The sequence below is a fragment of the Haliotis asinina genome, chromosome 7 (assembly GCF_037392515.1).
Source record: "Haliotis asinina isolate JCU_RB_2024 chromosome 7, JCU_Hal_asi_v2, whole genome shotgun sequence".
Lineage (NCBI taxonomy): Eukaryota > Metazoa > Mollusca > Gastropoda > Lepetellida > Haliotidae > Haliotis > Haliotis asinina.
In genome coordinates, this window is record NC_090286.1 from 63,279,282 (window position 1) to 63,304,318 (window position 25,037).

Here is a 25,037-nt window from a genome sequence, read left to right on the forward strand (position 1 = left end):
TATACAACAGTGATCCAGTGAGAGGAGAGCTAATATGTGCTGATTTCATTATTACAAAAACTGTGACAGTCTTGATCAGGTAACTCCTGACAGAAAGCAGAAGGAAAGTCATTTTGTAGAGAATTAGAGTCTTACTTCTCTATTTGATTTTACATTTGTAATGTGTGAATTATATTTTTTTCAAATTGAATAATTTATATACAGAAAAACTGAAAAACTACAAACATGGATATACAAATTTTAAAGTAGACAGATAGAGGAAATAAAGATGAAAACAGTGTAGGTATAAATAAAGACAAATAGCTGACCTGTTCATTAGCCACATGTTTTGTACTTACACAAATTGCATGGACTACTTTCAAGTAATTTATCCATCTGAAATCCTTGAATTAGTTTTTTCAGCCCAACACTTTTTAGGTGCTCCCTGATATGTTGAGAGCAAGATGTTTTCCTTCCTCGTTTATTTAAGAATCAATGGACATCACTGCCTGACACGGGGGAAGGTAGGTTGGGGATGTCTCACAAACATGTGTCACATCCGTGTGGCCAGTGGAGTGGACGTGGGTCTCCGGGGAAAACAGCCTGTGTTTGAGGCTCTTATAAGTGCTCCACGCTTTCACAGGCCTCTCTTGTAAAACCTTATCACGTGTACACATTTATATGTTCGACGTCATCTCAAGTTGACAGGCAATACCTCATTGATCTGAGCTTGCTCAGAAGTAATCTTGATCTCATGGATTTAGGATCATTTCACAGAGGGTTTGTTGAAGGAGTTTCAGTTCATTTTCAGATATTTAATTCACAAAACAGGTCATTTTGTTTTGGAATAGACAAATAGTGTAAGTTTTCACCTAGTGATAAGAAATATTTACATCGTCACATCTATTCACTTATATCTAAAACAAACTGTGTGTTTAACTGAATCCTAATTATATTCCCCTTCCTCCTTGACTGCTGACCATCTGCAACACTTGAGAGCACAGAAGAATTACCCTGTATCTGTCACATGAATAACAATGGGTCACCTTCTCAATAGAAAGACTCCCTTGCTGGTCAGTTCTGATAAATCTATTCTTGGATAATACTTATGGTGGGAGTGCCCTTTCATATAAGGTCATAGTTGGCTGCTACTGTAACAAACATCATGTAAACTGATCATGTACCCCTGTTTGATGTTGGCATCACCTCAACTATATCCATGTAGCCTGTACATACTGAGATTGGTCCTTTGACCATAAGCTGCCTATGTTATAATCATACGGTTTTTAATTAAAATCTTATCTGGGCAGTTGGTTAGCCTAGTGTTTAAAGCATTTGTCCATCACTACTGATGCCTGGGTTCAATTCCCTACAAGGGCACAATGTGTAAAGACCATTTTTGGATTTGGCTGTTCAATGGCAAGGCAAGAATGGATAACTTGTTGTGATATTGCTGGAATTGGTATATCCCGGTGATGTTGCTATGACAACAGGAGACAGGAGCTGAATTTAAGAAATTTATGCCCTGACCATTGAAGAGTTCAATCTTAGTTGAGATCACAATTTTACATCCATTTTGTCTCACAATCACTCTAAGATCAGTTTTGTGCAAGTGGATTAGGGCAATTGTATTGTGATTGTAAAGTTGATTGTTTCAAAGCCCCTTATATCTAAGATTGCTCTGTGCAAGTGGGCCCAGGGTACTATGACTCATTTAGCTCAAATTTAATATGAACAGGCTCAAGTTATCTCAGGTTACCAACATGCCCTAGTATCTCCTGCCAGGCTTGAACTACGTCACCCTCTTTATTAGTTAATGTGTGAAGCATTGAAAAACAACCAGTGTCAGCAGGGAACAATCTCTCCAGGACCATAAAACACTCTCAAGGTGACATGAATGTTAAACCACCACTCTTGCATGCCACCTTACACATATAAATACCTCCCTGAACATGTCCAAAGTGGATGAGTGAGGGAGTAGGGTTTAATGCTGTTTTAACGATGGTCCAGCTATATGTTGATGACTTCATGTTGAACAGCAATATAAGGTGTATGCTTCTCTCGAGGGTAGCATGGTCGGATGTAAACCTCTTCATAACAGTGTCACCTGAACCGGTAGGCGAGAGATGTCATGACTATGACAAGGTATACATCAAACCCAAGGGAGAAGCATACGACATGTTGAGCTTACTGCCATGTTTAATGTACAAAATATCATTTTGGAGATCGCTACTAAAATGGCATCTGCTTCTCAACTGGACTTTTTAAATCAGTGAAACATATTCTGACAAGCTTAAAGGTCACATGCAACCAAAAAATCAAACATAATTAAAACTCAATTATCACTTATTCATGACATATAATATGCATTGCTGATTATGAAAAAACAAGTAAGCCAAACTATATGCATACAATCGCAAATCAAAAGTGCAATATTTTGTACTTGGCTATACTACGCTTGATACAAAAGGACCCAGTATACAGAACCCAGTCAGAGCCAGTGGGTGTGCACACAAGTGTAACAATATCTTTTCATTGGCTGGCTCATTTGCTGATGCACTTAGCCAGCTCTCTGTTTATGGTGTATAAGCCCGATAGGTGTTGATATGAAATTGCATGTGGTCAATGATTTAAGTTGTGCATTGCATATTGTCATTAGCAGACAGGCAGGCAGACTTATTGGTGTCAATAAACCAGACGGTGAGTTTTCTCTGTGACAGAGGCTGCTTATCACAATCAACTTGGGTTTTTTTAGGTAACAATCAAGAAGATTATTTACTTGTTTGTGTACACAACCAAGATTAAAGTACTGCTCATGACTTAATACTCCAAGCATGCATACTGTTTCAAGCTCTGTGAACCTATTCACTGTGCATGTGTATGGGTGCAGTGAAGCACAGCTGTTGAAACCAGTTTTCCCCCCAGCACTGGGGGAAAATTATTGAATCATTTGAACTCTGATTTTGCAGGCTTTTTTCCATCACAGCTTTTTTTCAACTTTAAAGGTTGAATTGGTATTTTTGATGATTTGTTTCGCTAAATGCATGCCGAAAGGTATCAGAATCTGCAAAGTTGCATTTTACGTTGCATGAAAACTGCTATAAAAATGGTTAATTATGTTTAAGTTCAATGTGCAAGTGATTAAAAATATATGTATAAATATATGTATGAAATGTATAAAAATAATTTTAAAAAAGCGGTGAAAACTGGTAAAATAAATGTATATGTAGTGGTCTCAGGAACAGTTCATCGAATGTACTCTGTACACTGAATGTGTCATATTGTGTCATCATATGACTGTTAGTTATACAGTTCTCAGCAGAGAGTTGGGCGGTTTGGGTTAGTTTTAGTTGACATGGTGTTCACATGGAAACCTGTTAAAGAGTTAAAGAGTCATTGATCAATGAAAATTTATTTTACATGAACAAAAGATAAAGTCAAATGTTATGCAAGTCTTTCACCAACTTTTGAGAAACCAGCAAGCATGCTTACAGATTACACTAAAAAAATCCAGAAATAAAATCTGCATCCCCAAATTTTCGGACAAAGACAAAATGGCCACAGATTGATACATGCACAAATGCACATGTGCACCCATGCATGCTGCAATACCAGTGCAGTCAGTTATCCTGCAGAGTGAGACCTCACCTGCAGTGGAAGAACCTGTGGCCCAGCTACAGCCATCAGTGTACCTTTACATTCCATTACACACTGGCTGACACTTATGGTAATTCAATTCAGTGCAAATGGGACATCAAATTCTTATCTCTAAAAACACCTGAGTGAATTTACATTTAGAACCTGGATGTGTCAGGTTTCTTTTGCATTGTGATTGCTCTGGCCCCCTGGCTGTTGCTCCGCCACTGACATAACAGCATGCAAGCAACAATATACTCTGTACAGGGCAGTGAGTGAGTTGAGTTTTACGCCATACGCATAAATATTACAGCTATATGGCAGTGGTCTGTGAATAATCAAGTCTGAACCAGACGTCCAGTGATCAACAACATGAGCATCAATTTGCGCAACTGGGAACCAATGACATGTCAACCAAGTCAGCAAGCCTTGGATCCCGTTAGTCGCCTCTTACAACAAGGATAGTCGCCTTTTATGGCAAGCATGGGATGCTGAAGGCCTATTCTATCCTTGACCTTCATGGGTCACAGGGGCAGTGGGTTGATTTGTGGTGAAAGCATTGGCTCGTCACCCTGCAGACACAGGTTCCGATCCTCACATGGGTACAATGTGTCAACCCCATTTCTGGTGTCCCCCACTGAGATATTGCTGGAATATCGCTAAAAGCTGCATTAGGGAATACTATTTCTCTCACTCTGTACACATTCTCTAGATGATTTTCGTTTGTGTTTACAAAGAATTCACAGAAAATTATGACAAAATTGAGATATTGACAGCTAAACCTTGTCTATCCAAACATTTCTCTGTCAAAAAAATACTTCAACAAATTACTGTCAGAATTGATACTCTGTATTTTTGTTGATGTGGCCTTGCCACTTCACTAGCTTGCTGCTGCTGGTACAAACTATGACGGTGCAATGGGCACCATCCTGGTTACAAGAAAGTTACCAACAGAGGAACGTCAACCAAGAGAGTCACCAACAGGGTGATGTCAACCAAGAATGTCATCAACAGGGTGTGGTGTCAACCAAGAGAGTCACCAACAGAGATTGGTGTCAACCAAGAAAGTCACCAATAGAGATTGGTGTCAACCAAGAAAGTCATTAACAGTGTGGTGTCAACTAAGAAAGTAACCTACAGACATTGGCATCAACCAAGAAAGTCACCAACAGACACTGCTGTCAACCAAGAAAGTTACTAACAGAGACTGATGTCATCCAAGAAAGTCACCAATGGTTGGTGGTGTCCATAGTTGATGATTATAATAGTACTATAAGCACCAAGTGATGTATCACTCCAGATGCCAAAAACACACTGGCCTCATTTAAAGTCCAGGTCCAGAAATGATCCAGCATCAATAAGATTATGAGAAACACTTCAGATACTCTTAAAGATGGAACTCCTCCAGCTTTGAAATACCATGGCATCAACAGGGCCGTAATAGCTGTATACATATCAGTTAATGTCTGACTGCTGTTTCAAGGGTCTGATAACACATAGGTTATATGTGACTTGCAAACACCTGCCTTAACCCTCCACCATCTCAGTAAATAAAGATATGCCAAGTAGAGAAAATACAGTCCTCGTTACCAATATTCGGGGCATTTATTTATCTATCTTAGAAAGGAGATACAATACCCTCAAGTAGAGGGGAGGACTAAATTATAGACACAAATCAATACAAAATTACATTAAATATATGGAAAGGAGGTTGGCATAAGACTGTTTATCACAAGGAGCTCTAGCCAACGGATGATGCTAATTCATCTGTACAGGAGAAGGTACTGGTATTTTAAGGCTGTTTTCAGATCCTCCATCAGACCAACATACAGAGGGAACAAAGGCCTCTAAATGAGACTCGGGACAGTGGTTCAGACAAAGGAAGCATGTGTATGCCAGACATCACTATTCCATACCTGATTCAGTCGGAGAGGAAGGAGCATCACGTGGACTCCGCTAACTGACATAATATTCAATGTAACCACTGGACAACTTGTTATCATGCATTCCTCAGTGATGTGGAAGGGGACATCAAGAACAGGCTGCTAAGTAATTGTCTGGCAAGAACGTAGTTGGGAAGGGAAAAACATTAGTTTCTAGGATTGCCAGAAGACCTTTAAGAAGTAAACATTACCGATAGACAGAGCTTGTGCTGTAGGAGCACAGGACCTCATTGATTTACTTCACAGTGAGCCTTGATAGTCCAGACACATTTGTCTGCATCTCCTACAGTCTGACAAAACCAATTTTCCTTATATGTCAAGTTCATATTTATATGGAGTCTTGTTAATCTGCCATCTTCCCATGTACATTTTCAGATTAACAACAATGTTGGATTATCAATGTTGAGTACATATCATGTTCATGGTCGGAAACAGAACAATCATGATTCATGTTACATGGGTGTGTAAATAAAACTTAAACAATAATTAATTCAGAGTTCAGGTACTTTACCAGCCATATCAAATGTTCAACACTATAACCAGTCTCATTTTTAACATTTCGTATATACTTAACAGCTAAAACCATCTAAAAATTACTCACATGTCAGTGACTACACACATCCATAACTGTAGACTACACGCACTATCTTCCAAACATCTATGCAATGGCAATAAGACCAAATGTTCCACACCTGTGTGATTACAACAGTTGGCAGTGGTCTGTGAATAATCAAGTCTGAACCAGACGTCCAGTGATCAACAACATGAGCATCAATTTGCGCAACTGGGAACCAATGACATGTCAACCAAGTCAGCAAGCCTTGGATCCCATTAGTCGCCTCTTACAACAAGGATAGTCACCTTTTATGGCAAGCATGAGATGCTGAAGGCCTATTCTATCCTTGACCTTCATGGGTCACAGGGCCAGTGGGTTGATTTGTAGTGAAAGCATTGGCTCGTCACCCTGCAGACACAGGTTCCGATCCTCACATGGGTACAATGTGTCAAGCCCATTTCTGGTGTCCCCCACTGAGATATTGCTGGAATATTGCTAAATGCTGCATTAGGGAACACTATAACCAGTCTCATTTTTAACATTTCGTATATACTTAACAAATGAAACCATCTAAAAATGACTCACATGACAGTCACTACACACATCCATAACTGTAGACTACATGCACTATCTTCCAAACAACTAATCTGTTTCACAAAACAAATCTTTGATCATTTTCTGGCATTCAGCTTTGCTTGTAATGTGTTTGTGAGTGTTTGTTGTCTCTATGCAATGGTAATAAGACCAAATGTTCCACACCTGTGTGATTACAACAGTTGGGTTTAATTGGGTCTGTCAGAGTCGGAATGTGGGACTGTCGGATTAAAGACACAATACTACATTCAATCTATTTGTTACCAACAAAAGTGTTGAGTAAAGCTGATTGTGAAATAAGACGTCAGACTCACGGGACTTGTCCCCATCAAAACCAGAGGAGTATATGTGAACAAAAGTAGATCTCTTAACACAAGATCATTGTCATGACAGTTCTTAGAGAGGCATTTTAGAAGTTGTAAGATCACATGCATGAGTTCTTAGAGAGGCATTTTAGAAGTTGTAAGATCACATGCTTGATAGTGATGTTAGTACCTGCCCTGGAACATTGCACTCATTGCAACAAAGAAGTTCAATATCCATAGAACTTGGTTTTCCTTCACAGGAGATGTTCATTAAAACTCACACTCATGTGGAAAAATTTCTTCCTGAGTCACAAATTCATCGTACTTATATTTTCATTTAAGATTTAAAAATCTGCCTTTTCCACTAATTTTTGTCACATTTACTCTTGGAAACCTTGCAACTGCAAGACAAAAGGCATGTTTTCATAATGTTTTTCCATTCATTTTAACTTCATATTTTACATTTCCAAAGCATTTCTTCTAACTTAATTTCCTAATCTGAACAATTTGTATAGCTTTTGGTTGAACAGGTTCTCTATTTGTAAGAGTTTACAGAGTTAAATAAGTCAAAGATGAATAGGATAAACCCCAAGACTGTGTGTTGATTACAGATTCTTAAGTCACAAATTCATCATACTTATATTTTCATTTTAAATTTTAAAAATCTGCCTTCCACTAATGCATATCCAGATGAACCACAGCATCACAGTACACAAGTTAGTTGTAAGAAGAGAACCTGAGATGACACAAGTCATATATGTTAAGTACTTTGATGTAACACAAATTTAAATTGTACTGACAGATCACCAATCATCATCAAGCTGATTACTGTAACATAAGGTACGTTTTCTTAGTAAAGTATAGATTCTAGTACTCTTGTTGGGTTGAATCCCGTCTGTGCATTGAGCCCAAACCTTCAGAGTTGGCACCTTATCACTTTCTAGACGGCATTATTGTAAGGCCGAATACTGAGTTTAGACCCAAGACTAGTGGATCACCTAATCCACTTCCATTATTAAAGTCAAATGTCAACCCAGACTTCTTGTTGTTATCTAAAATGTAACACTTTGCTTACCTGGTATCCCTGAAATGGAGTAGACACTGTGCCTTAACCCAGGTCCATCAAGTCTCCCTGGCCGTGGACCATCATCTCCAGGTACAGTCAGTAGGTGCAGCTGCTCCACAGGGGGTCCGTTCTGCCTCCTCCGCACCTCTTGTACTTCCTCTTCTGTATCACTCATGTTCCTAAAACACAATACCAGCATTACTTGCCATCCTCTTGCTGTCTCTCTCACTGATCTGACCAACAGGGAAATGTTACCATGTCACATGTCAGGAATCTCCTCCTGTCCCTTACATTAGATCATGTCAATGCATAGCAGCGCTTAAAAGATGTGCCACTGTCAGCTGGACACCCTCAACAGTCAGATGTGTTCATATTCCAAAGGTAAATTGTCACCTATACCAAGACCCTTCAAGTCAGTAGATCAGCTAATGTCTCACAGACAACATAGATTCTCCGTCAACAAGACAATTAGGAATATCGTAAAAACAAAAGGCAAAGGTCCCATTCAGAGACTTCAAGTAATAATAGCCAGCAGAATAGAAAAAAAAGGATGTATGACTTTTTGACAACATTCTTAGGAGCCATTCAAACAAAATCCTGACAACCATACTTCCTGACTACAAGATGTCCCTCAATGTCTGACATCATCTACAGAAAACCTATATCAGCCAATATTTCTTTGAAAATCCAACTTTGTATATTTGTTCAGCTCATGCAATCTTCTGTTTAAAAGACAATCAAAGCCACAGCTATGGTCCTAAGTCTTCAACAAAGTCTTCAACACAAGTCGTGTAAACTCATTATCTTTAAAAATAAAATTAAGGCATGCAATATACATGAGTTCATATTTCAAAGGTAAATTGTCACCCATACCATGACCCTTCCAGTTAGCAGATTAGCTACTTCTTGTCAGTTGATTTCAGTACTATATTTTAAACTGTAACAACTCTGCCAACCCAAGGGAAGAGAGGAAACTACTGACTTCAAAAGGTATGAGCAATTAACAGAGAACAAGGCATGGGTACTCCACTATGCTTTGATACTATAATCCAATCCAAACTGGACACCTTGAACACCTTGTTGACAGCTACTTGTTATCTCATCAAATCTAATCACTACACCTTCATTGTACTGAACTGGTTTCCCAGCTGTTATTCTCACTGGTTTTGGAATTGTTTTCTCATCTTTGTACATAAGTCTTGCGTAAACGTGTCTTTATGTTTTTCATCTCCTCTTTGAGCATGTCCAATATTTACCTGATGAAGGAATAAAAAGGTGCTCTGACATCATTGCAAATAATAGTGTCATCTTTAAAAGCTGTCATTCATCCAAAATTGTTCTACTTTCCTATCTTAAGACAAAAAAGCTTTCCAAAATGTAAGTTTCGATAATCAGGCATTGCTAGTGATTACAAATTGTATATTGTACTACATGTCATGATGTGAGCATATATACATGAACTGCAATATGTGCATTGTAATATTGGGTGTAGCACTTCCACTGTCGATCACTTCCTGCAAACTGTAAATTAGGCATGTGAATAACAGGTAGTATACAACAGTTTGTACCCTGTAGTCATGTGATGTAGATGACTTTGTCACCCTTGTCACCCCTTCCAGCCCTATATAACATTGTTGGCAGCGTAACCCCTCATGATGAGCAGGTCACATGATGAAAAAAAAACGAAAACAATAGCACTGTCATGAAACCCCTCAGTTTTGTTTTTGAAACTTTACATACATGGTTGGTATTTGAAAAGACATTATTTACCTAATTTCACACATTTTTATGTGCCATTTTTTATGAATTTTTAAGAGGAATATTGATTTACTTACTACATTTCAATGCAAGTAAATACAGCTTAGAGCAGGGTGGAGCTATTAATCATATCCACTGAGGCTATAACCCCTTTAGGTATGCTTACCTGTATCACTTATCTGGGTCAGGTAGGGACATGGTTAGTTTTACCAAAGCAATTGGCACGCTGGTTGGTTTCAATAACAGATTAAAACTTGAATTTCATTTTGTCTACATTTCTGCTTGCTATGGTTGACATATACATAAATCAGATCACAACACAAAACAATTCCCTGTCAGCCATGCTGTCATCATATATAGCACACTTCATACTATATGGCTTTGAACAATGAATCATTTGCACACTAAATGCATTAAGTACATTGTATCTCACGGTAGCACCACTTAATAATTCTGATGTATAGTAACAAGGACATATCACAGCATCCCAGTGTCTGAGACAACTCTCACTCACTGAGGCCTTCACTTAATCAAGTTTCTGGACATACATTAGTTGTTTGTGATGGAAATTTCCCATGGCATGTGCCAAAATATCACATTATTATCACAATACCTAATCCAATTTCTTGAAAAATGGCACCATCTAATTTAGCTTCAAGATGAAACAAAATATTTCATATACCAAAACTAATGAATATGAAACAATGCTGTCTAACTTCTAACCCCTCTTACCTCTCAGTATATGCATTAGTCATGTCAGAATTAAAATAAAGTGAGGCGTCATCTTGCAATCAAACAATACAGGGAAACCTGCTACAAGGCAGGAAAGAGGATAAAGTGAGCTGGTGTTGTTCTTGTGATTACAGTCTGACAGAATCTATTAAATCTATTTACAAACCAGAAGAACAGAAGCACATTCCAGAGAATTCAAAGGGTTCTATTTTCTGTCCAAGTAACAGTGATGTGATGTGGGTGGTGCCAGTACAGGAGCAGCCCTGGAGAGCAGCATGCCATCAACTGACTGCATTCATCCAAACCAAGGTCAGGGCAATCAGTTCACTAGAGGTGATCATGGTTGGTGGGTGAGGGTGGTAGGGGGTGGATAATTTGTGATTCCGTGATCTTGCCATTCAGACTAACAAGTGAACATATGGTGACTGATCCATCAAAGTACATGGGGCTCCACACACTGCCCAGTAAAACTTAGACTAATGCTTAGTCTCTGAATATATGTAATTTTGATAGTATCAAACTAACACATATAAATTTCAAAAGATTCCCAGGGAGACCAGAGATTCAGAACCTGAGGAAATGGAGACTTAGTTAATTTAAGGCTTTAGCATTGCAAAGAGGGCTTGGAAGTGGGGGAAAATAATGTGGTTCAGGGACTGTGAGGCAGACTAAGTAAAACTCTGCCTGACTGTTTAATCACATCCATCTCTTCCAGTTGGGGAATTCCTTAAGAAACGGGAGCTGTATGCATTTTGGCTATACAGCATATGCTATCAGCAAGAAGGGATTAAAGTTACCTGGGCGGTATCCATGACTTTTATCTATAAAACAGTGTTCTTGTACAGGGTACCAACGTGGTAGTTCTACAGGTTCCATTATAGTGATGTGTGTGTGTTGTTATAATGGGGGACTTCAACACTTCACCTTTCTGAACCAAGAATGGCAAGTAGTGATAGATTTGACAGTTCTTCAACATGGCTCAAAACGCCTGTTAGGTCTGCCTTACACTTGCACCATAACATTTACGCTTGAAATGACATTGTTTTAACAGCCTAATACTAAAATATTTACTAAGATGTACAGATATTTTATCAGCTTTAGAAAATGTTGCAAGCACAAAGTATGTTAATAGTTAAACCACTGCTGTATTGGCACCTGCCCACTGATGGCTATCACTTTACACCTATATACACCAGCTCCTGACAGCCTACCCTTGTTTTATTCCAGGCTGTACTGAACGATAAGTCTGTGAATGAACAGTAACTCTGTCCTCATAGTTAGCAAGTCTATACAGGCTGTTTTTATTACTTACATAATATAACGTAATGATTTAAATATTAATTATTTACCTATTTATTATTCAACTGTTAATTATTATGATTTAGCTATTAATTATTCAACTTGACTTGCTAAGAGCAACTATACACTGCTCCGCCAGTAAGTACCCAAGATGACATGGAGGAGGCAGTCACTGACTTAATTGTAAGAGGCTGCCACATATGCAGTCTTTCACATCATGTTTCCCAGTCTGTAAAAGCAGTGGAATATATGTAGCTGTCATGGGACGAGGGAGTACCATGTTTTTTATAACCTGCACTAGTGAGGCAGTCACTTTCATGAAGCTGGTGAGTGGAACTCCATTTACTGGACCCTTCATTATCTGGAATCTTTGTTATCCTGCTGGTGTGATTCAGAAACCTTTCTTTCACAATAGTCTATCATCAACACAGACATTGTTAGAACTGAATCCATAATAGAAAATACACAAAACTCATAACTATTTTCAAAAACACTTCGCCATATTTTTTTATGTACACTAAAGATACCAAGATTAGAAAATATTCAATGACATCATAAAATAAGAATATATAGCACCTCCTAGACATGTAGGATTTTGTACAATAACACAAGCAATATAAGTTTAACAAAATACAACGCCTCTGTACTTATTAATTATCCAACACCACTAAGTTATAAAGCAGAAATATATTTCTAGCAAATACTGGAAAACAAGAAATTAAAATAAATTTATAAATGTCATGATTAATCAGATGAAGAAATTACTAATAAACTTTCACTGGATGCAAATTTCACATTGCCAATACAAGTGTAGTGGTCACAGACAAGCGCTGAAAACACTCTTTCACAGAGTTTTGCATGCAGTTTTACAACTTCAATATGTAATGTCATGAAAACAACAAACATTATAAGATAACTGCCACACATCGGTTGCACATTTTCCTCATTTAAAAAATTCCAGTTCTGATGAACCACTAGTGTAGCACATACTATGCTACACAACTCTTGATAGGGATAATCAAACATATTGTTCTACTAAAATAGACATAAAAATCTAACACTCAACTTTGTGTATCATGGAAACATGAACATTATCCCTATCAAAATGGAATAGTATATGTTAACATTCAGTGATGATGGTTCAGCCATTGATGCCCTGCTTTAATATAGGTCTTGAAATAGAAACATTAAGCCTTTTGTATCCATCTAAAATGAAAACACAATACCGTTTCAATAATTATGTTTGGATAATTATTAAACTAAATGGTAACACTGAACATAGTGAACACTCACGCTCCTCATGGCAGTTTGAGTTCTGATTTTTGCAGATATTAATTTTGTAAGACCAAACCTTTTATCAAGGAAGATGGCCACAGAACAATCATCATAGTTATTGAGACAGTCGTTTGAAAGATAATTCATATCCACTGATATCAGTCTGTTTTAATCATACATATCGATCTAGCAGTTTAACATTAACCCTGGAAATCAAGAAAGCATCTCTGTTCCACATGTGGATGCCTTACTGACGCTGTAGCACATGGCCTTTCTTCAGGGAAAGTCCCAGTGAAAATCTTTGTCTATTATTAGGCTGACAAAGCATTCATGAGTCTAGTTGACCTCAAGCATGGCTGTGTCACATGTGATGTTACACTGTGGGGTGGTTTCACAATATTCAACCCCAGCAGTGCCCCCAAATCCTCAATATCAAGGTAATATCAGAAGTAGTGATAAACCAGGACACAGTGAGTCAGTTTATGTTGTGGACACATGGATGAATTCAAGTACTTGCCTGTAGCCACAGAGAGTGTTAGCTGTGTAGCAGTGATAGGGTTAATCAATACAAGCTACGGGGCCAGCTGTCGCTGCCACTGGGCCATTCAGGCTGGACCATACAACACTGTATGGCAGGGCTGGTGTATGGAGTTGTTTCCAGTTGTTGTGAGCTAGAGCATCAATCACAGACGTGTCAACAACAAACTTCCATATGGATCAGGATACATCATAGCTCTCATTTCCATATTTCCATAACATATTGTCCTTGATATTTACATGAGTGTGTGCTATATGAATTTAAAGAATCCATCACAGATTCACATTATTTCCTGAATGGGAATTTTGGCTTTTTTCTTGAATTCAATAAAGTTTCAAGAATACCATCTCCTGGTGAAATACACTGGAATTTGATTAGACTTGAATAACTCCAAAGTCTGCGAAATAACGTTAATAAGTAATCATGTTTTTTTCAGAACAGCTGTAATATCAAGCAAGGAAACTCACTCAGCCAAGTAAAAGAAAGTGTTCACTTGAAAATTGGATGTGGCAAAAACACGACCATCATTATCCTTTTAAAATAACACAAATACATAACTGAATACTTATTTCTTGTCTGTGTCATTCATTTCTGCCATCACATATGGATATTTTCTTTCCTGAAGTAGCTCTGTTCAGAGTAGACTGGGGACAACACCTGCAGCCCCACTGAATCTAAGCCCCTACAGTCTCATGTAACTATATTATCATAAAAATATTTATCTACATTTAAATTTAGTTAGGACAGTTAAGTTGAACCTGTATTATTTATGGACAATGTTATCTGAAATTTTGTTTATAAATTACTTTTTCATGTTTGATATCATTTATATAGATATTTTATTTTACAACTATTTACTTACGCACTTACACTTTCAAAAAGAATTTACTTGCTTTCAAAATTGCCATTGTCATCATTGTCAGAGTAAACAAATCTACCTTCAACTCAAATTTTTTTCACACAAAAATGTTATCCAGTAATGTTGAATAAACATGAAACATCTTTGCAAAGTTTTTCAGACATGACTGTGACTATTCCTGTGGACACCAAACCTCATCACACCATACATGTCCTCAGTAAACACCAGGGCATTTACAGTGGAGGATGAAATATGAAGGTACACAAACACAGCATACCTGTCTCCAGGAAGCAGGGTCCGTCTACCACACAATCAACACATCCAAGATGACAACAGAAAACAAGGATTACTTGTGGTTAATCCTCTAGCAAGGATAATCACATTTGCCAGAAATCTATAGCTTTATGTTTGTGTGTGGAAGCCAGCCTGCCAGGTAAGCTGGGTGGCAATACACAACATACACAACTGGTTGGTGGGATCAGTGGTGCTTGTTGCTATTGGTGGACTTCCAGACTCCCAGATAGCTGGTGCTGGAGGATCAGGCTGGAGAGCTGGCATTTAAGAATGGAAACTTGAGGTCACCAACACCTGTGAAATATCAAGCAGCTCTCATGGCTCGTAAAATTCTAATCTGATAGAAACTGATCAACAAGAGGGAGTTTTGTGCCTTGTTTAGCCTACTGAGATTGTGATAAGGGAAAATATTAGCAAAGTGAGAGTCTGAGTGGGTACTCAGTTCAATTTACCACTATTTGTGTGTGTGTGTGTGCGTGCGCAGTGTGCATATGAGCTTGTGTAAGGTCTGTCATTGTGAATATGCGTTTGTGCTGAGATGATGGGAGTGTGCATGTGCGTGTGTGCATGTGCATGCGTGCGTGCATACGTGTACACGTGCACAATTGTTGGTTTGTGTTTGTAATTGTGAGCATGCATTCATGTTGAAGGGGGGTTATCGGTTACCTTCATTATCCTGAATATATGGGGAGGGGCCCATAAAGAATTAGTTCTATTTTTCAAAGTAAAAAATAATACATTTGTATATTATATCATCTAAGGTCTAGAATTGTTTAGAGGATGTGGCAAATGAATGAAGGTCACATACTGCAATTCCTATGACGCTCCTGTTATCATATTGCTGAATGGGTGTGGAAAGGTGCAAGCAATAAGACCAATCTTCAATAACCTGTCTCATGTGCCAATTTTCTGTTAGTTTTTCAACTGTGTAAAAAGTACTCTTGTGTTCAGTGCAAAATTAACATGTAAAATCTGATATAACATATAACATGAATAAAATACAAAATCTTTGTTGTATTCCTGGTGTATAAAGAACCCTTCAGTGCTTGATTCCAGAAACACACATGCATGAAATATTGATGTTCTCTCACACCACATGTACAAACAATGGCATTAAACATGAAGGTTCAGAGCATCGTAATCTATAAACCTATTGCCACTTGGCCTGTAGAACTAGCAGCATGTTACAGTGCCCCAGAAACCTTGTGACAGGTATTACTTTCAGGTGACATCTGATGAGAGGTTTCACAGTTTTAAATGCTCTGATAACCTGAATGGCTCAAATGGCTTTTTAATATGTTGTCAATGTTTACCAGTTAAAAGTCATGATTTTCATTTTAATTCCATCTTGTGCATCAGCTATGTGGCTCCACACAGACTGATAAATACTGTGACCCACTGACCCAGTATGACAGGTGATGAAAGCATGTTGAATTTTGTACATCATAATTAATGCTGTGACAGTATGAGAGGTGATAAAAGCATGTTTAATCATACACATCATCAGACTTCAGTTGTCTGAATGCTGGCCTTGGTCTCATTGTCTTCAGTTTTCACGGCAACCACTCTCTTGACATCACATCAGGTGATCCCTGTCTATTTTCTGTATTATATTTCTTGAATTTAGATGGTTTAAAAGTTTGGGGTGGTCCTAAGACTTCTCCCTCTCCTTGGGGTTCAACATGTATCATTATAACCAAAACCTCAGGCTGATATCTTCATCGTGACATTAAACTGTTTCAACCTAAATCTTAGAACACTCTTGTAGTAGGAATGTGCCTTATAGCTCCCTCAAGTCAGGATGAGTTGAGGTATTCAAGATATTCATTATGATATAGGGTAAGACGCAAATGGCAACAGTAGCAAAAGAACCATCAACAAACTGAGGATGCTCAATTCTGATTGGTTAGTGAAAAGTATCAAACTTACATTAGCATACCTGAAACTGAAAGCATTGCATGCATCGATGTATTTATCATCTCATATACATGTCTTTCATCCTCCAAACACCAGGAAAAATAATCAGTGTTTAGTAAAACTGTCTTTTTTTCAACAATCCAACAAGCAGATGGTTGTAAACAGTGCAGCAAAACAAAACAGATCTATAAGTATCTTTAGAGATATATTGGACAGTCAGACCTTATTCTTCTTTCATTATACAGTTTGAAACCAAATCAACATAAATCAAAATTACAACCACAGTCTCAAAGTATGTGAGGTTAGACTACCCTGATAATGACTACCTGCAATGTCTGAGATGTCCTATAGATCAATACACGATTCTATATGGAAACAAGGAATAAAATGTTCAGTTAGCACGTGTGCAGTCACCACTGATGGGCGTGGATAGTCTCAGTCCTCTTTATCTTCCCCCAATGTTTTTCCCTAAAGTCACCCCATTATCTCAATTCTACCCCTCTCCCCCATTCACCCTCAATCCATATGCCCCACCCACCCCACTTACCATGTTTTTTTCTAAAGTAACCCCATTATCTCAGGTCTACCCCTCCCCCATTCACCCTCACTCTGTATGCCTCACCGACCCCACTTACCCACCCCACTTACCCACCCCACTTAACATGTTTTTTCCTAAAGTCACCCCATTATCTCAGGTCTACCCCTCCCCCATTCACCCTCAATCCATATGCCCCACCCACCCCACTTACCCACCCCCCTTAACATGTTTTTCCCCAAAGTCACCCCATTAGCTCAGGTCTACCCCTCCCCCATTCACCCTCAATCCATATGCCCCACCCACCCCACTTAACGTTTTTCCCCAAAGTCACCCCATTATCTCAGGTCTACCCCTCCCCCATTCACCCTCACTCTGTATGCCTCACCCACCCCACTTACCCACCCCACTTACCATGTTTTTTCTTAAAGTCACCCCATTATCTCAGGTCTACCACCCCACTGATATGTACATTCTCTCTCTCCCTGGAGGAAGCAATTAAGTAGTTCCTTAATGACTACAGTTAATGTGTACAGACAGAGGCAGCAGCAGACCAGGAGACGGATCATTTTATAACAGGGACAGAAGGGTGAGGAGCTGTTGATAAATCTCATGCTTGCTGTGAACGTAATGACAGTGCCACATGCAACATATAATCAATGGTCCTTCCAGTAGACCACTTGGTTAACAGATCTACTGGAATGATACTGTTTTGTGGGAAGGACTGCAACAAAACCTACACCAACTTGACTAACTTGTTTGTGCTGTTGCATGTCTTGCTTTACAAGACACTGATCATGTGAATCCTGATGACATGCACCTGCAGCATATATGTTATTAAGCCTTTGAGGAGCCCTGCAGACCCATCATTTCCCATGTACTCTAGCATTAAACATGTTGAACCTGCTGATTAGGACAGCACTGTAATGTTAATCATAATGACAGAACATGGTTTACCTGCCTAAAAGGCCATCTTTACTAGAATCACTGGACACACAGTAAAAAGTATTGTGCCATCTTAAACTTTCAGATTGTGTGTGTGTGTGTATGTATGTACATATGTGTGTGTGACATTATTTCATAGCACATTTGATGAAACAAGACACATTTTGTATCACACTGACAGCATATATCACACTCTGTTGTACTCCACTTACATACATGCTAACACATCTCATCTACTATTGCGCCCCATCTCTCCCACTGTTCTACTCCACTCATACATATACCAACACATCTCAACCACTGTTCTACCCCACTACTACACATACCAACACATCTCCACCACTGCTCTGCTCCACTGATACACATACCAACACATCTCAACCACTGCTCTGCTCCACTAATACACATACCAACACATCTCTACCACTGCTCTGCTCCACTAATACACATACCATCACATCTCACCCACTGTTCTACTCCACTAACACATATACTAAAACGTCTCACCCGCTACTGTACTCCACTAACACACATTTCACCTGCCTTCGCACACCCCAAATACACATAGTAACACATCTCACACACTCTCATACACCCTAATACACCTGTGTACTAAAAAATGTACCAGTCATTACATGCTACTGACCACATTGTTGTACCCTCCTCATATACATATCATGCTTGTCGTAAGAGGCGACTAACGGGATCGGGTGGTCAGACTAGCTGACTTGGTTGACACATGTCATCGGTTCCCCATTTGGCAGATCAATGCTCATGTTGTTGATCACTGGATTGTCTGGTCCAGACTCGATTATTTACAGGCCGTCGCCATATAGCTGGAATATTGCTAAGTGCGACGTAAAACTAAACTCACTCACTCACTCATATACATATCCATACTCACCAGCATAGTCCCAAAGTATTTCAGGGCAGTGTGTGGTTCACTTATGTCTATGAGACGCAATCAACACATGCTGATTGATTTCATGCCATTGAATCAGACTTGCATGACTAAATATATTACAGCTCAGTCAGTACCTGCTGGCTCCATGCTTACATGCCATCTCAGTTTCTGATCCAAGGTTAAACAGTTGGGCAATCAGATCCAAGGTAAAACAGTTGGGCAATCACCAACAGCAAGTAGGTTGAAAAATTCACCATTTTGTTTCTTACACTTGACTCAAAAATACTAAATTAAATGATTATTTGCATGATCATATATGATCATTAGTGAAAAAAAATAATTTATGCAAATACAATAATACGAAAAGTCACTTTTTATTGTATGATTCAAATTTAACAAACTGGAGCCCAGTGCAGGTTCTGCAAAGGTCACTGGCTTGGTTCCACAAAACTAATGCAGTGCTTAGATGATTGTAATACTCGTATTTTAACACAGACTTATGACTGTTGTAGCATTGTGACTGTTGTAGCATTGTGACTGTTGTAGCATTGTGACTGTTGTAGCATTATGATTGCTATGAGGAATGGGGCCCTGGATCCATGATCTGGAGCACAGGAATTATTCAAGGGCTTATCAAATGCACAGGAATTACTACTCAAGGACTTAACAATCGCACATGAATTACTCCTCAAAGCTTAATAATTGCACAGGAATTACTCCTCAAGGTTTAAATAATCACACAGGAATTACTCCTCAAATATAATTCCTCAAAGGCTTAAAAATTACAAAGGAATTATTCCTCAAGGGCATAACAATCACACATTAATTACTTAACAATTGCCCAGGAATTTCTCCCCAAAGCTTGACAATCAAACACAAATTATTCCAGTGAATAACATTTACGCCGGAATTACTCTAATGGACTTAACAAACACACATGAATTACTCTAAAGGACTTAACAATCACACAGGAATTACTCTCAATGGCTTAACACACAAGAACTACATCTCGAGTGTAATACAAGGAAATACATACACACTTTCCAGTTGATCACTGTTGTCAGTCTCTGATAAAGATTCATTTCATAAGTAATTTCTACACAAAATAACAGATCATAATATCGTAGTTTTTGGACAGATACTGACCTACCAGTAATAGTGATTTGTGTATGCTTTGTTTTGCAGTGTCCTGTAATGTTGGGGTGCAATGTACTTCCATACTGCAACATTTTGTAACATTGTCTTTTCACAGAGGGACACCTTGTCACAATACCCTTTCATTTTGTCATTCATGGTCCATTCATGTTTTCAAATCTGTAGCACACTGTTTTCTTCTAATTGTGAGAAATTAGAAACATATATTGACATGTTGTGACACAAAGCTGTGATATATTGTGATATATTGTGACATTTTGTAAACACAATGCCCTTTCATACTTTAGTATCATGTGGTGTTATGTTTCATCCTATGATGTTCCATGGTATACTGACACTACATTTTGTAGCTTTACGACCTCGTGAAACAGTGTCTTATATCAGATGCCACTGACAACATGTTACCTACATTTTGTGACACAGAGCCCTTTCCAAGGGTAATGTGATGTATTTCAGTGATATGTTGTCCTTTCATGTCATAATCCACTTGAACTCATCTATCAGTTAAAGTTGACCATGTGAGTGACTTCATGTTCCCCTGACAGGCACAAGCCACACACAACACGGCCTCTCATCTCATGTGATCAAAGCAAGTATTTCACGATGATCACGTTCTTGCACACATGACAAATATTTCATTATTCTATAATGTCCTCAGTCCAGAAAGTAACAGAATAAACACTTCTGATTGATCCCTACAAATGTTACACTCAAAGTACAACCAATTATTGCACACCATTAATTCTACTGATTAATTATTTTAAAGTTATTTACATCACAGTTCCAAGAACACAGTTTCTAAACATCCGTGTAAGTGTTAGAATGAAGACTGTTACAAGTCCACTGTGGTATCCATGGCAACTAAGGATTCTGGATTCTCAAAGCCACAGAAGAATAACAACAGTGATGAAAGTAGGATCCTTAGGTAAACTGGAGGCTCAAATGAATTACTGCATTCAGTTAATCAACATGGCTGCTTGTGTGTATAAACTGCAGGGGGTGTCACTGATGGCTTTTTAACAAGCTTCAGCAACATATCTGATGCTGTGAGGATTGTAGAGACATCCCTGAGAACTTCCTCTACTGCCACAACAAGCACCTTCTTCAACAGATTGAACAAATTACCTGTAATAGGATATTTGACTGAAGTACAAAATGCCCACACTTACTTTATCATGTTATTATCAATATGATTAAATTATTAGCGGTAGGTAGAAATTGATTCTTGTTTTGATATATACTGATTTTTTACATTTAGCTGACACACATTGTGGAGGTTCATTTCATATTTTAGACTTAATTCCATCCTGAATGTCTTCAAAACTTATATTTTCATCAGTGTAGTCCACACCAATATATAATGAATATCTAAGGAATTCCGTATTTTGTGAACAATATTTTGAGTATTATAACAGACAAAAAGTACCTTTAGTGGATAATATAACTAGGTAAAATGTGTAACACTATTGTTGTGCACACTTGCCAGATATGTGTCAAGCTCATCAAAATATGACCAGCTGAGCAGATTATGCCTGTGAGAACTGATGCCATATGCAGATTATGTCTGTGAGAACTGATGCCATATGCAGATTATGTCTGTGAAAACTGATGCCATATGCAGATTATGTCTGTGAGAACTGATGCCATATGCAGATCATGTCTGTGAGAACTGATGGCATGTGCAGATGTCTGTGAGAACTGATGGCATGTGCAGATGTCTGTGTGAACTGATGCCATGTGCAGATGTCTGTGAGAACTGATGCCATGTGCAGATTATGTCTGTGAGAACTGACGCCATGTACAGATTATGTCTGTGAGAACTGATGCCATATGCAGATTATGTCTGTGAGAACTGATGCCATGTGCAGATTATGTCTGTGAGAACTGACGCCATGTACAGATTATGTCTGTGAGAACTGATGCCATATGTAGATTATGTCTGTGAGAACTGATGCCATGTGCAGATTATGTCTGTGAGAAATGATGCCATATGCAGATTATGTCTGTGAGAACTGATGGCATGTGCAGATTATGTCTGTGAGAACTGATGCCATGTGCAGATTATGTCTGTGAGAACTGATGCCACATGCAGATTATGTCTGTGAGAACTGACTGATGCAAAGGTTATGTCTGTGAGAACTGACTGATGCAAAGGTTTTGTCTGTGAGAACTGATGCCATATGCAGATTATGTCTGTGAGAACTGACTGATGCATAGATTATTCTGTGAGAATTGCTGACTGATGCAGATTATTATGTATGTCTGACTACCGTAAACATATGTAGATTGTTAGTTGCTCATCCGCCTTCAAAACCAGGCTGGATGGTGAGACAGGGAAACAGACAGTGAGAGAGGCACAGACAGGCAGAAGAAAGCAGTCAAGGAAAGGAAGGGATGAACTGACCAGTTGAAAGTCTTATCCAAACTGCCATGGCTGATGACCCATATGTTCAGCACTCTGTCCAGGTATACAGAAGGGGGTAGAGTTCTTAGTGTTTGGTACCAATATGGAAAGGCAATGTTTATGACAGCATCAGAAATTAGTGCATGGTGATATCTCACAGGATCACACTATCTGTATGATCATGTACCCAGCCATTCAGATAAAATACTTTTAAAACTGAAGTCTAAAAAAAACTATATGCTAACCTTAATTTATGTCCAGATATGACTCCACTGTAATACTCAATGTGCCCTATCAAAATATCAGCTCATAGAACATTTTGGGCAATTACTGCATTTTTTATTCAGATGCTAAAGATGTACAACACTTATAGATATTAAGATAGTACTTGCTGCCAAATGAGGAGGCCATCACTTCAAACTGGAGACAATACATTGCTTTTTATCAATTCCATGCAATGAAAAAATGTCACATTGTGGTTCTGCTCATCTTCAGAGTCTCACCTGTGCACTGAATTTGTGGTTTAGGAGAAGAACATAATGTGAAGTTATATGTTATCAATTTTCTGTAAACTGTACAAACTATACGTGAAACTCATTACGTTTCTTTACGTCATATCATTGTTGTAACTTCCTACATTTTGGCATATCAAAGAAAGTTTTTCAAGACTTTTTAGATGTGCATTACAAAAATAGTTAATTTTCTGTATGTTAGTTTGAGCATTGTGATTGTTTTCAATAATTTTAATCCCTTTCACTGCCATAATTCTACATTGCAGGGAGAACTGTTTGCATGTTGAGTTAGGAAAAAATGTATTCTTCATTGACACCTGAGTGTTGTTAGTCCACGAACTGGTTACGATCTTGGAATTAATTATTGCATGCCTGACTCAGACCTCTTTGTCTTTCCAAAACTCACATAAACTAAAATATAAGAAATAAAGGAACTAATTAAGTTTTGACAAGTGTGCAGCATGAAACTTCAGTTCACCAAATGGCAAACACAAGACAACAAAATACAAGATATAATTGGTTTCTCAGAATGCATTCAAATGTTTTAGGGTCTGAAGAATCCCTTTAAAAAGAATGCACTTTAATGTTCTATTTATCATGCTGCTTTCAAACAATTAAAATGTTATTTTGATTTTTAAACAAAACTTGAGATAAAGCAGAGAAACAGCATTACAGAAATCCAGTTTTGCATTCCTTTCTTAGCATGTCCTGTCCTGGTATCTCTTGGTATCCCACACATATATGACCTTGACCTGGGATTTGATAACCCACAAGGACACACACTGATAACAGGCAACTGTGTACAAACCTCAGAACTCTGTTTAAGAGGGTTTCCAGTGAATTAGGAATATTTGTTGAATGTTTGATTGATTGATCAGCTGACAGAAACTCAAACACCTTGCTCTCTACACCTGTTTGTTCATGTGAAGCAGGTGCTTGTCTTGAGAGCAATGACAATGTACACTAAATTCTGCACATTTCAGAATCTTGAAAATTATCATAATGTTATTTAACCATGAAATGCATGGTTGTACATTATTATTATATGTACATGAAAAAATATATCGACAAAACTCACTGGCGGCTTACACCGGTCAAAGTCAAACACAAGTTAATATTCAACCTGTAATTTCCTACACTAACATAGATGAAGCATCTCCTCTACTTATCTACCAAGGGCAGTTATGACATTTATAACATCAAACACAAGTACTTCAAGCAAACATGGAATAATCAGATTTTTAAATCATTCATTCACCAACTGACATTTTCACTTTACTTTCACAATATCCAACATTTTACGTTTTAAACACTCGAAACATATGCCAACTCATCAAAATCAATTCAAAAACAAGGAAAAACAATATTTACTCACACTTGTTAACCTCCCCTGGAACAGATGATGTAAACAGGCAAAGTAGAATGGTACTGATCTCAAAAGTTGTTCACAAATATCACAGTAAATCACTAAGTAAGGAGCCCATCCATCAAAACTACTGAAAGTAGCTGTCCCACAACTTGTGTGCATGTGAGAACAACTACGTATCCCAGAATCCCCTAGCAGGACTCCATTCCTGTATATCCAAGACGGAGCAATCAAGTCCTCTTACATCACAGCTAAGTCCTAATCTTCAGATATCAGACACTCAGACTGCTATCAGATGGTGCTCGACATTGTTTTCTAACTATATCAACAAGACATGTCGGTGTGAGGTCTAATCATATACAAGGGATGAAGATATCACACAAACAAATGTCATGTGGAATTATTGATCATGACCAGTTCATCCAGTGGTCCAAACCAGTGAAAGGCTTCCCAGCAAACATGTAG

The 25,037-nt window shown here is 38.3% G+C and overlaps 1 protein-coding gene across 3 annotated transcripts in view; it reads right to left on the minus strand.

The window, feature by feature from the left end:
* LOC137290907 (solute carrier family 4 member 11-like) overlaps window positions 1-24,786 on the minus strand; it is a 47,845-nt gene extending 23,059 nt beyond the window's left edge. The window contains exons 1-2 of one of the 3 annotated variants that reach the window (XM_067822108.1): window positions 24,582-24,786; window positions 8,089-8,258 (exon numbers count right to left, since the gene is read on the minus strand). In XM_067822108.1, the coding sequence (XP_067678209.1) occupies window positions 8,089-8,254 (166 nt within the window). In that variant the 5' untranslated portion in view covers window positions 8,255-8,258; window positions 24,582-24,786. Of the gene's footprint in view, window positions 1-338; window positions 464-8,088; window positions 8,259-14,817; window positions 14,997-24,581 lie in introns of those variants that run through there. The other 2 variants (XM_067822109.1, XM_067822110.1) reach the window with 2 other exon arrangements.
* Between the last annotated feature and the right edge of the window lie 251 nt (window positions 24,787-25,037).